Genomic DNA, 13563 nt, shown 5'->3' on the forward strand with positions numbered 1-13563 from the left:
TCTAATTTCAAAAGTTGTGGGTGACGTTATTGCTTGAAACACATAGCACTGAAGTACAAAGTACGACAAATGTACATAATGAATCTAATAACGTATGTAAAATGTATCTGAGTGAGTGATCATATTCCCCTGTTTTACAGCTTTCATGGTAGAGTCCGTTACGTCACAATATGCCACGGAGCTTCCTCTCGTTGTCCAACCATAATATAGCGATGAGTTTATTCTATCCGTAGAGTTAAAATCACGTTTAATTCGTGCACAGAATAGTATTGTATTGACTATTGAAATGCTGCAGTGTTTTCTTGGGGTGCAAAGTGTGTTTCCTCGTTTTTGTATGGATCCTTAAGCCTTGCGCATGTTATTGCAGTGTTCCTACCCAGTGGTGAAAAGTAACTAAGTGCTACTCATACACTACTTAGCCCTGAAACATGAAAGACAAGCGTCATGTGAACCATGGCTACTCAAGTACTGTACTTAAGTACAATTTTGAGGTATTTTTTACTTTACTTGAATATTTTCAATACTTTTATTTCTACTCCTACATCTCAGAGGCAAATATTATACCTTTACTCCACTACACTTATTAGTAACTAATAACTTTAGTTATTAGTTACTAATAACTTTAGTTATTAGTTACTTTGTAAATTTGATTATTATTACAAAACATACAGTAACCACTTTAGCCATTTGAAAAGAGACGATCTAAGCTCACAATTGCGTCGCCTACGTGAGCTTGTAGATTGGCTCTTTTCAAAGGATCTATATACATTTCCTACATTTTTGAAAACTTGTGAAATATGGGACATTCTGCATAACGAGTATGTTCTACTTTTGGTACTTTAAGTACATTTTGATAGCAATTATTTTGTACTTTTACTCAAGTACATTTTTAATTCCGGACTTGACTTGTAAGTTGTAACAGAGTATTTCTACATTGCAATTTGCAGTATTGATACTTTTACTTAAGTAAAAAATGTGAGTACTTCTTCCACCCCGGGGTTAGTGTCTGGTCGTGCAGCAGCAGTGGAGCTAGTATTCTCCATATTGTTGTTTATGCTATAGCTCGTATGCTAGCTGTGTTTTGCTTTTGATGTAGAAGAAAAGCCTCACGGTTGTCCTGTATGTCTCCAGTAGAAGAACACAGCTTGTCTTAGGAGTGTGTGTGTATATAAACTAAGGCATTGTCTTGCTGCTGCAGTTCTATTCAAGACCAAAGGTTTGTACTTTATAAACGGTCCAGGAGATCGAGTAGCCTGCAGACTTTAGCTAAGTTAACACAGGCAAGCTCCACAAACATGTTGACTTATTGCTGTTTGTGTTTTTAGACCAGTGGTTCTCAAACTTTTTCATGCCAAGGACCCCCAAATTGATAAATATCTGGCCGCGGACCCCCATCTGAAAACATGTTGTGCCAGGGACCACCAGAAGCAAAGAATGTGTAAATTGTGTTAAAGAATGTTCACTCATGTTAAAGATTTTTGAAAAAAGAGCAGATCTACAAGCTCATAGCGCAGCACGAATATGAGCTTGTAGATCTGCTATTTTTGAATAGCCAAAGTATAAAAGGTTAAAGAAGTGGTTAAAATGATTGATGCTGTATTAACTGCTTTGGCTGGGGACCCCCTGGAACCCCCTCAAGGACCCCTGGGGGTCCCCGGGCCCCACTTTGAGAACCAAATGGTTTTGACAACTTGACAAGTAGCACGACTGCCCTTACAGTTCACTAACGTCTAAAATGTGCTCAATTGGTTTCAGTAAATGACCTGGATTGACCAATCAGTTGCAGCACAGCAGCGTTGGTTGTATTTGTTTATTCTATGATGGCTAACTGTAGTAGACAAATTCTCAGCTGGACTTTTGTCTGTCTCCTATAATTATCCAGATGATTGAGGTCGTGGCCTCCATGGCCCGGGGTCCGGTGTTCCTGGCCGGGGAGCTTATGGAGTGCCTCATAACCTTCACCAACCCCATGTCCCACCTCTCTACCTCTGCCAGCAGGTAGAGTATTTCTACATTGCAGGATTGATACTTTTACTTAAGTGAAACATTTGAGTTTTCCACCACTACTGTCCACATTAAACTGTGTTTTAATAACCAATTTTCTGTAGATTTGAGATGTGTCTCTAGAGAAATAACTATCCAGTTCCCTTGTCTTCCTGCCTTGTGTCGCAGTGAGATGCTGGCATGGGCCAGTGCCCAGATCCACTGTCAGTTTCATGCCAGTGAGGGCAGAGTGGCTCTGCCAACGCAGGGCAACAAGCAAGATGTCCAGGCTGAGAGCGACACAGTGCTCATTCCAAGCAGAGGTCAGTGGTGTGGATGAGTCCATGACTAATGGATGGAGTGTGGGAAGAAAGGGGAGACAAATGGCGAGGATAGTAGTGTTGGAGAAAGATGCATGATTTGAAGTGAGATTAGGTTTTGGAATCTGTTATCTTATATTTAATTGTCCTTCTATTCAATGTTTGCACCCAGTGACAATTGCCAGAAGAATCTGCTTGTTTGGGCTTTTTCAGGTCACATGGTCTGTCAGGCTATAGTATTATACATCCATTTGGTCTGAGCTACATCATTTGAAGTCCACATAATCATTCAAAGGAAACACTGGCCACTGATCTTGCATCCTTTCATTTTGTTTCCCATCTGTTTGCTTCTTCCAGATGTGAGACAATTTATTTAGCTATTAATCTTATGTTAAAGGAAGCTCCATCATGGAAGAACACAGAAATGGGTCCAGTCAATAGGTACTTTACTTTCTCTTAACAGGGCATTTAAGTAGGGTGGGGTGCAGGATAGGCAGTAAGGAAGCCTTGTGTTTTATGGCTTTGTATAGCCTCTGTGCACAACTGTTGTCCAACGACTTCCAGGTTTCCAGAAGGTGTTGTGTTTTCCAATCAATTACTCACCCTGTAGAGCCTTGAATTCATGCAGAATATTAGTTTTTGTTGCATTCCTTGTGAATTAAGAAACAAAAAGAATACTTGATGAATTGAAGACAAAAGGGGTTTAGGATTAACAACGGCAAAACTATGCGTGTGAACTGAATTTGTGTTTGAACCCCACACGTACACGCAGGTACACTAGACTTTTTGGTGCATGAGACTGTTACACCAAATGTGTTTCAAATAGTAGAGTTTCAGTGAAAATGCATTGTTTTGGAAGTAGTTAGGACATGGACTCGATACATGACACTTGGATTATACTGTGAGACCTGTGTTGGAGCTTTTAAGTGGACTTTTTACATAGTTTTGCTGTTCTTAATCCTGGCTACCTATTGTCTTCAATTCATCAAGTATTCTCTTTGTTTTCGGATTCTTAATTCACCGTGAAGGAATGTGACACAAACAAAAAAAAAATCCTATGAATTTAAGACTTCACAGGGTGAGTAACATAAAATAATAATTTTGGGGTTAAGTATTTATTTAAATCTGCTGCCGCATGAATAAACATGTCATCTACAGTACGTTGATGAAGATGGCATCCTGTTCAGAAAAATTACAACACGATCACCATGCTGAACAAATTCTAAACACACCAATAACTAAAAAGTGCCATCCTTTGGTTCAGGGAAAAGTGACTGCATGTCTATATGTTGTGCGAATGTTTCCATATGAGTTTGCATGCTTTTTTTGCATTCAAATGTATGCAATCTCCTATTTAACTAGAAATGGTATTGTACTACATCATTTATTCATTATAACATTGTATTTCACAACTTAACTCTTACCTGTTGTTCTTTCCCATTTACAAGAAACTGGTATGACCACGTGGTAGAAACCAGAAATGATCAGACTACAGTTACGCACTGTTGTACAACTGTATATTCTGTATTGTGTTTAACGACTTACTATTTTATACTTCACTCTACACAAGTGGTATGCACAATCTGTGAAAATAGCAACGCACTGCGAGCTTGTACTATAGATCCGTTATTTTCACTATTTTAGAATTAATAACAATTTTGAATATTTTAGAAAATGTTTGCCTATAATGACATGCCAAAAATGGGGCCACCAGGTTGAAAGTGGTTTTAACCTCTGATTGTTGTTTCCCAGGAGAACGAGGCCAGTGCATGCTGGACACACCGCCCAAGATCCTCTTCTGTGACCTGCGCCTGGACCCTGGCGAGAGCAAAACCTGTAAGTCACTCTTCCTCTGCATTGTCCACCACGCCCGGTCGCCCACATTACTTTTGTGGCGTACAATGAAGTATACAGTAATTGGTTGAGCCTCCCTCACACACATTCTCTCCCTCAGATTCATACAGTGAGCTCGTCCCCAACGATGGTCCCCCTAGTTTCCGTGGTCAGGCGGTGAAGTACGTTTACAAGCTGACCATCGGCTGCCAGAGGGTGAACTCTCCCATCAAACTACTCAGAGTTCCCTTCAGAGTGCTGGTCTTGCAGGGTGAGCTACAGTCCTTCTAATTTACAGTTTGTAGAGTACAGTTTTTGTCCACAATAATACATTTAATTAAAATAGAATAATGCAAAGGTTTATTCTACTCTACCGTGTCATAGTAACTGTGAATCAGATTCAGATGTAAGACAGCGGACAGGGAGGGTAGAAGTCATGGCTGCTAGCCATGCTGGAGTAGCCTGGTAAACCCTCCCTCCGGAAATCTCATTTCTATTTGATTCCTGGAGTGAGTCTGGCCTGATCCGCCTTTCTGCAATATTGGCTGTGTACGCCAAACGGACGAGCCTATCAGCGTCGTCGCTCATTGTTCTGTGATTGACAGCTTACGTTGGCCAATCAGGTGGCGAGTTCGAGTGAGCCCAAAACACGAACGGCAGCCATATTTTTCTTGTCCGCTATATTCTCCGCTATTTTTTTACTTCAAAAAGCTCTCTAACTTCTATTTTGAGGCACGGAATTTACTTATAAGATATCGTTTGGATAGAATTTAGTTGTTTAACTTCATATATGTGGTCAATTAATCATGACAAAGCCTATTTAAAAATGAAAATTTAGAGAACCGGTAGGGGCGGGCAGTGACACCCATGTATCCGAATAAGGCAACCCATTTTGGCCATGGCTGTCTCAAAAGTCCCGTTGCGTCACATTAAGACTGGTGAACTGCTGATTGGCTGAAGGGGAAGAATTATCATTGGCTGAAGGGGTTGTCAGTCAACGGTATTACTCCCGCCCAACTCCAGCACAGCCAATATTGCAGAAAGGCGGATCAGGCCAGACTCACTCCTGAAATCAAATGGAAATGAGATTTCCGGAGGGAGGGTTTACCAGGCTAATGCTGGAGTGCTAGCCGGCAAACAGAATATCTGGCACATCGTTGCACGGCTAAAAATAAATGACAACATGGGCAAAGCGTAAGGTGTTGAACTCAATCTCACCTCAGCTTGGTGTAACTTCAAATGCTTCACTGTTGATGGGGAATGTTGTTTATGCTCTGAAGCCATAGAAAACACCAGGGAAATGTGAACTTGCACTTCTGTGAAATGGGATCACAAGCAAAGAAAAAAATATATATAGATATATAGAAAGACAATGTCGTTCTACCCATGCCAAAGTGTGTGATGTGTGTAAAATGGCCGTCCTGTGAATACGGTCAACGGTGACATGTTGCTGTGTGCCAAATAGGCATGCCAGAGCCGCCATTTCCACAGGACGAGGAGGTTTCTCCCTCCAACCCCTTCCTGGAGGAGGAGGAGGGGAGCCGGAGGGACGCCAGGCCCCTGGAGAGAGCCCTGGACATGCTCATGGTCACCACTTCAAGGCGCTGCGCCCGTGAGTTCAAGACCTCTCTTACCTGCACTGTTTTCACTTTGACTTATCAGAATGGGACCTTGCCCACAATCTACAAGTTTGCATTCAAAAGCAAATAAGACCAATCTAAAATGAGACAATGGATAAAGCAGTTGATTGAGTGATTGTGAGGAGGGCGACCCGCTTGTCAAGTATTTAGCGCATGTACTGTACCAAATGGGCTCTAATGCCACTCAGCGAGTCCCCGGTTCGATTCCCAGCTGGCCAGACAACTTGCTGCATATCACTCCCCTACTCTCTTTGTTTCCTGCTTCTCTCCACTGTACCTGTCAAATAAAGGCTTAGAGCTAACAACACTTTGTACCGTGATGTGTTGTTAGCTTGTAAAGCTGTTCTTTTTGTCACGTGACGCCTTCGCTTGAGTCTGTCTTGGGGCATAGCACGCTGGAGCCTTATTGCACTATATGATTGCTATAGGCCTGGAAATGAGGAAAAATACATTAGATAGATACATATTTAAGTTATAAATACTTAAATACGTAATACGAGGGTTCCGGAAGTTCGGAACCCTCTTCTTTTCTTTTTTAAGGATTCAACAGCTGAATGGGCAGTTACAGTATTTGAACTGTGAACCTTTGTTCCTCCCCCCTCAGATATGTTCAACATCACCAACCAGCGCGGGAAAGTAGCAAAGTTCTGCATCTTCAAAATCATCTACAGACTAGGGGAAGACATCGTCGGCACATTTAATTTCTCGGAAGGCGACATCCCCTGCTTACAGGTGTGTATATTGTACAAAAATAGAAATAGTAGATTGGCTATTTTTGTGCGTGAGGCTCTTGTGCAATCAAGTATACATCAGGCTTTACAAGGGTGTCTTTGGAATATGAACATAAACGGCTATGATGTGTACAGTATGTGAAGTTAATCGTACTCTGTGTGTGTCCCAGTACTCGGTGAGCCTCCAGAGCGAGGAGGAAATCCAGCAGCTGTACCAGCGGCGGTCCAGCCAGGCGGTCAGCGTGACGGGCCACGGCCGCCACCAAGAGTCCTGCCTCCACACGGCCTCCAGCCACTTCTCCCTCCCCGTCCCCCTCACTGTCACACCAGGGTTCAGCACAGACATAGGTCAGTGGTACCCTGTACTTACCATGTAGTAGGGCCCCACAGCCTAATTTGTTCCAGGTTTGGTCTATGTTGAAGTGGGTTGTTGGTTGTTTTATAAAAGTTTGAGATTATTTTTGAGCGGTGTAACCGCTCCTATAAGAGGGTTTAGGACCATCCGTGGCGAAAGTTTTTCTTTCCGTCGTGAAAATTTGTCTTTCGCTGTGACGCCATGCTGTGGAAAACACACCCATAGGCTAAGCTCTGCAGGACGTGCTGTGATTGGCTAGCGAGACACATGATGAAATTAACTTCAAACTTCGCAGACGCGCTGTGATTGGCTAGCGAGACGCATGATTAAATTAATAATAATGTAAAAAATGTAAGCACGTCACTTCGCAGGACGTGCTGTGATTGGCTACCGAGATGCATGATGAAATTAATAACTCATAAATAGCACCGCTCACTTCACACTGGGTGTGATTTTTTTTCAGAATGTATGTGTTTACTGCACAGCACTTCTCAATATATGTATGCTCTTATTATGGTAGAAGGTAGGTTCTGCAATCGTCTCTTCAGAGCATACTGTAAGAGTACTGTAGTTTTCAAAGTGGGGGCCACCAAGGTGGCCAGTTGAAAAGCAGTGGAAAATGAAAAAAAGTAATTAATTGATCATTGATCTACAAGCTCACAACGTGTTCACAATACAGGGGCCGGGCTATGGCTATTTGGGTGTCCTTGGCATGGAAATGTTTTGGACCCCCTGCTGTAGACTGATGAAATTCTCCTTTTTTCCCCATGACCATCTGGAATGTTCTTATGACATTTTGATTGACAAGCTTCATTCCTACTGTTGATCATCAGTTAGCTGTATTTTACCGGTCACCATTTGTTCCTATTGTATGTGGTGTTGTGTACTGGTGTATGTGGGTCAATAATCACTGACCGCTAACATGAATTTCAGATATAAGCTTTATTTCACTCAAATCTTAAACACCCGACTTTTACAGTGACCCTGAGGTGGCGTCTGCACTTTGAGTTTGTTACCGCCCGGGAGCCCATGGAGCCGCCTACTGTACAGCAGAACCAATCAGAAGTCACGGTTTGGACAGGGGCAGAGCACGTGGATGTGGATACGTTCAGCTGGAATCTGCCCATAAAAATCCTGCCCACCAATCCAGCCTTGGCTTCCTACATGTCCCAGTTTACAGGGAGCAACAGCATCAACATCTGAGAGTGTGTGTGTGTGTGTGTGTGTGTGTTTGTGTGTTTACAGGGGCTGACAGCATAAACGGAGTGTGTGTGTTTGTGAGAAAATACATCCTAATGACAGAAATTGTGTTGTTTGTGTTGACTCTTGCAAGCTGTGTGTGTGATTTGTCTTTTTGTCTTCTCAAAGTTGTACTGTTATAAGGGAAGAGGAGTGTATTTTCGGAAAAAGGAGAACATTTCCATTTGTATATTCAGAATTTAAATTTTACTCCAGATGTAAAGTATGCAGTTTTTTCTTTTTGCCTTTTTGCTTCTGTATTTTAACATGCATTTGGCAGTGCAGTCTAACTTTGAATACGTTCTTCCTTTTTAGGGAGATATATACATCACCTTTGTAAAGTGCAACTATATCTATGGTCATTTTGCATTTCTGTATTTATTTAATTTTTGATCCATGTATTCAAGAGCCCACTTGCGATCTGCTCTTTATTATTATGTAAAATGGTTTATTATGCAAGTGATTTATACTGTTCAACTGTCTCTTTTTTTCCAGTGTGGACAGTCTGCACCAAGATGTTATTCATAAACTTAAAGTGTGATTTGAAATACAGGAAATGTGAGTCATGTTTTTCCAATATCATAATTTTATTTGGAGATTAAACAGGCTTCCATACATAACAAATATATTACTATATTGTTTTATGAGCTGATATTTACAATAGTGCATTGGTTGGTATTGGATAAGCCTTTAAATATGAACGTCAATTTTCCCAATTTTCTCAAAGAGAGGTTCCACATCTTGTGCTAGCTCTGCTATGAAACTTTATAGAAATAATATGCAGTACTACTTTAAAACACATTTTGTTATATTTCTGCTGTTATACAGTATATCTGCAGCTTCAGTCATCTATTAAAATGCATTTGGTTGGCCAGCCAATGGTAAATACTACTATACTTGTAATTTGTGATATCGAACACACACACAGAGACATTTCCCTCAATTGCTTAACCACTGTCAACCTGGCATCCCTGTTTTGGGAATATATGTTACCATTTTCAAAAAGTTCAGACATTGTCAGAGATAGCTAAAACAGCTGATGTACAAGTTAACATTGTGAGCAATCCATCAATGATCCATGCGGTTAGTGTTGTGCATTTACAACAAGGTATACATGTAAAAATGGTTAATGCATACAGAGTTAATGCAACGATAGCTTAATACAGTGATTCTCAACCTTTTCTGTCCACGACCCCCCAAAATAATCATATTTGAACTGGGGACCCCCCACCCTGATAAGCACTTGGAATGTGGGAGTTGAGGCATTACATTTTGTTTGACTTGGTTCCACAGATAAATATTGTGAAAATAGCAGATCTACAAGCTCACAAACAACGCCTCGTGTTCTTTTGCCTCTTTCTGATATTATTTGACAATTTGGCCAATGTTTGATCAGTTTTTATCGTATAGTTTGTTGATTTTTTTTTTTTTACGGATAAAAAAAGTTTTTTTCGCTGTCATCTGGGGACCCCCGCAAAAAGAAAATCATGTGGGGGTCCCGACCCACAGGTTGAGAACCACTGGTTTAGTAGAGTCTGTTGTGTAGGACGATAGAACAGATGGTGTCCATCAATCACTGGTCTGACCGACTGGCTGACTGGCTATCCCTCGAGCTGCTGCTGTAGTTTCAGTGATCCATGGCTAGGGTCCTGGTTGTCCTCTCCTGGGATACAGGGCAGACGGCGGTCGGACGCCTGCACCAGAGAGACCTTACAGGTAACCGGCTCCACGCGTATCTCACACCATGGGGGGAAATCCACTGGCCGATGAACACTGAACAGGAGGGAGAGAGAGAGAGAGAGAGATCACTTTTCTGACAGCCAACCTACAACTACTCAACTAAAGGATCTATTATTCAACTAGAGATTCAGGAGGTGAGATTACACAAGATGAGAAGCATTTTTAACTGGAGGTGGGGTGCAATTGAGGTTGGGTCAAGTTTAGAATCTGGGGCGGCGTACGGTCGGTAATTGACCAGATAGTGCACTCTTTTATCTAAATAAAGCAACAAAAAAACAGCCTGATAAAAAATGGTTTAAAATGTAGGATACATGATGTTATGTACCTACAAAATGCAATTTGTCTGGAAGGAAAAAAGTAATCTTTGATAACATTAAACCCTGGCATTCCAATTTAGATCAGTTAGAAAAGGTCTGTGAGTGACCAGTAATTATGAAGTATTATGATACTTGAACTTATGAGTCTTTATAAAAGGCTGTGCAATGTTATGATTGCATTAAGAGGACTTATGAGTGCTTACCTGTAATTTATCAGTGTTATAAACATATTACATTGCTTTTATACTATGTGTTAGGATTATTGTTATAAAGCATTGAGTTCTTATAACTATAATTATTCAGTCTTATGAGTAGATTATGATGCATTATACATGTGTTTATAATAAAGCATTATAGACATGGAATGCATACTGTAGCAAGTGTTATCAGAATTTCTTATTAACGCATTAAAACCGGGAAAGCATCTGTGTCATTTTAGCTATATATAGCAACTTACGTGTTTCAGAAAACACTTAGTATTTAGAACATTGGTTCTCAAAAATAGCAGATATGCAAGCTTGAAAAATCTTGAAAGTGTTTTAAAGATTTCTAATAATTTTGAAACGTTTAACACATCTTCTCTGGGGGTCCCTGGCACAAAACATTTTCAGATGGGTGTCTGCAGCCAAATACATATCATATTGGGGTCCTTGGCATGAAAAAGTTGACTACTGACAACTACTGATTTGAAAGGCATTTTTAGAATCGGCCTCAGGTCGGAATGGACGAAGTGATTAAAAAGTGTTGCTGAAGCTGGCTACAGTGTGAACCAGGCTAATATGAAGACCAAACAGTGTTTGTGTACTGCTGTACTCACGTCTCACAGCAGCCCACACCAACAGGGTGCAGGCAGGTGCACTGCAGACAGCCGTCTTCCATCCAGCTCTCTCCCAGGGTGTAGTGTCTGCCCTCGTGCACACACACCCCTGCATGGGACAATGTCAAGTATTAACAAAGGTTATCGGCACAGTTTTTGTGAATTCAGGACAATTAACAAAATGAGATTGTTTTTATGTTGAACAAAATATCTGGAGTGAGATACACGTCCAAGCAGCACATTTATTTTACACCCAGGCTTGAGAATGATTAATGAATAAAAGAAAATGACAGATGAACCCTAGTGGTGTAACAGTTAATAGAACTAAACAACTTAATTCATTATTTAAAAATGTTCGTTTTCAATAAAATAATCGATTTTGAGATTTTGTTTTGTTTTCAATTTTGTGATGCATTGTGATCTACAAGCTCACAACACATCGTAAAAACAAACAAACAAACTATAGAATGGGTCAAAAGTGGTTAATCAGACTAATTGATTTAGTCGATTATAAAATAATCTATAAATATTTTTGTTCACGTCAATTCCTTGAATATAGAATAAAATAACCAAAAAGTAATTGCGCTAATAATTGCAAAGAGAATAATGGATAGTTGCAGCCCTAAACCCCATGGAGAATGAAGAGCATCCCTACAGGTCCTGATGAAAGAGCACAGAGGACACCAGCAGCATCTTACCTCTGGAGTTGAAGTGGCACTCCATGGACGCCGCTGAGCAGCTGGTGCTCCACAGCAGAGTGCCCATCAGGACGGTGAGTGCCCAGTTCATCACAGACGAGTCCATCTTTCTTTTGATCTGATCAACCCCGTTTCTCCTTCCTTCCTCTCTCCTGTTGCACCTTCCATTTATACCCCTGGAGCTGTATGGCCATGGTGCGGAGGCGGGGTTATTGGCCCCATCACACGACCCGGGGGCCGGGGTGGTGCTGGTGGTGGTGGTGGGATGCCATTGGGAATGGGGGCGGTGTTGGGGTTTAAGGGGGGTAAAGGAGGGGAAAAAAAGACTTGAGTCTTGGCACAGTTTTTGGCACTCCGGAGATCACCTCCCTCGCTGCGCTTCAGTGGGCATGAACCTCTAAACTGATAGAAACAGTGACACATCCACGCGGTGACTAAGAGGCCAGGGTGGGTAGGAGGGAGGTGAGAGGGAGGTGAGTTCCAAGGAGGGGAGGTTGCAGAGAATGAGGGACGGAATTGTCTTCACATGATTCATTGGACCTCTGCTGGCTCCTGTGGGGTTTTAGAGGCCAGGTTGCTGTCCAGCAGTTGGTACCATGTGACTCATACATAACTGCGTACTTAACATAACTGCAATGGGATTTGAACCATTATCTATATATCTGTGGTTGTCAACTTGGGGTCCAGGAACCTCTACAGGTCTGTTACTCTGAGACTGTGCAAATGGAACCAAATTTAATTCCATTTGTACAGTCTTAAAATTAAGTTAGAAAGTTAGAAGTTAAAATTACACTGAGGATTTTCCAGTGTAAATCTTTGTCTCAACGATAGAAATCCTATCAGACTGGGGGTCCTTGTAATTAAAAAGGTTGAGAATCCCTGATCTGATATGAAGGGATAGCTCTTAGATCTCCTTCTGAAAACTAGGGAACCAGGGGACCTGGTACTGCCAGACCCCTAATGGCCGACAGAGCACTCACGCTAAGCTTGGCCAATCAAAAGGACCATATATGGACGAAAACGTTGAACCGTTTTCGTCCATACATGGACGAAAGAGGGTCAGACAAAGCCTCATGTAGGCCTGACCCCCTGGGTCTGGCAAATATTGTCAACCTAAAATTCAGCAGTCAACATAAAAACAAGATGGGCTCTGATAACGGCATGGCTTCATATGGCAAGTCTATGACGCCAGTTGTCTGTGACGTATCTATGATATATGACTCCCTATTTTGGCAAGGTTTTAGCTCAGTTCAACCGCCTTTCAATTGATTGGCTTTAAAAAAGAGGCTATCTCGTAATGGTTTACAATCAAATTATGAGTTCAGTATTAATTACATCATCATATATGTTGTATACATTGTGCACAGTATGTCATATGTGCCCAAATTTGGCCAATCTGTGCTCCAAGTAATTATATTTGATGAATGAAAAGTTAGATACATTTTTCAAAATGTATAAAACACGTAAACATTTTGTGAGGTTCTATGTTAGCCAAGTGGACAGTGTTTACGGGATTAGCTCCGGACAGACAAACAATCTCACATAAAATATGTATAAACTAAGCTGTCAAGAAGTATTTCAGTATTGAGTAAAGCAAAGCACTTTCTGTAACATAAATCACACCTCATTCTCTACTGTTCCCTGGTTCTACCATAGTTAAATTACTGTTCAGAGGTTTGGGAAAATACCTATAATTGTTCACAACGTGCACTAGTTATACTCCAATCATTCATAATGCTAGATATTGAGATCACACCCATTTATTATTCTTACAATCCAAAACATTAAAATACATGGATATTATAGAATTTAAGGCTGCACAAATCATGTATAAATCTAGGAATAACCCACTGCCATCCAGGTAATATTCAAAGGGTGTTTTTGTTTAAA

General features: G+C 41.1%; 2 protein-coding genes across 3 annotated transcripts; one reads left to right on the plus strand and one right to left on the minus strand.

Moving 5' to 3' along the window:
• The first annotated feature begins 438 nt into the window (after positions 1-438).
• rgp1 (GP1 homolog, RAB6A GEF complex partner 1) lies at positions 439-8900 on the plus strand. Of its 2 annotated transcripts, none has more exons than XM_080451262.1 (9): positions 439-491; positions 1883-1998; positions 2173-2306; positions 4056-4139; positions 4258-4407; positions 5602-5748; positions 6381-6508; positions 6678-6855; positions 7842-8900. In XM_080451262.1, exons 2-9 carry the CDS (start codon positions 1883-1885, stop codon positions 8063-8065), a joined length of 1161 nt encoding a protein of 386 aa, XP_080307388.1. In that variant the 5' UTR covers positions 439-491; the 3' UTR covers positions 8066-8900. The 2 variants fall into 2 exon arrangements, with proteins under 2 accessions (XP_080307388.1, XP_080307387.1); XM_080451261.1 differs by lacking the exon at positions 439-491 and adding an exon at positions 1036-1216 and having other exon boundaries at positions 7842-8899.
• An 802-nt stretch (positions 8901-9702) lies between these two features.
• msmp1 (microseminoprotein, prostate associated 1) lies at positions 9703-11779 on the minus strand (the record flags this gene model as incomplete). The annotated part of the gene is made up of 3 exons (XM_080451340.1): positions 9703-9874; positions 10976-11084; positions 11674-11779. 3 exons carry the CDS (start codon positions 11777-11779, stop codon positions 9703-9705), a joined length of 387 nt encoding a protein of 128 aa, XP_080307466.1.
• Positions 11780-13563: the final 1784 nt, after the last annotated feature.

This window comes from Gymnoscopelus braueri (genome assembly GCF_963280865.1).
Source record: "Gymnoscopelus braueri genome assembly, chromosome: 15".
NCBI classification, from domain to species: Eukaryota; Metazoa; Chordata; class Actinopteri; order Myctophiformes; family Myctophidae; genus Gymnoscopelus; species Gymnoscopelus braueri.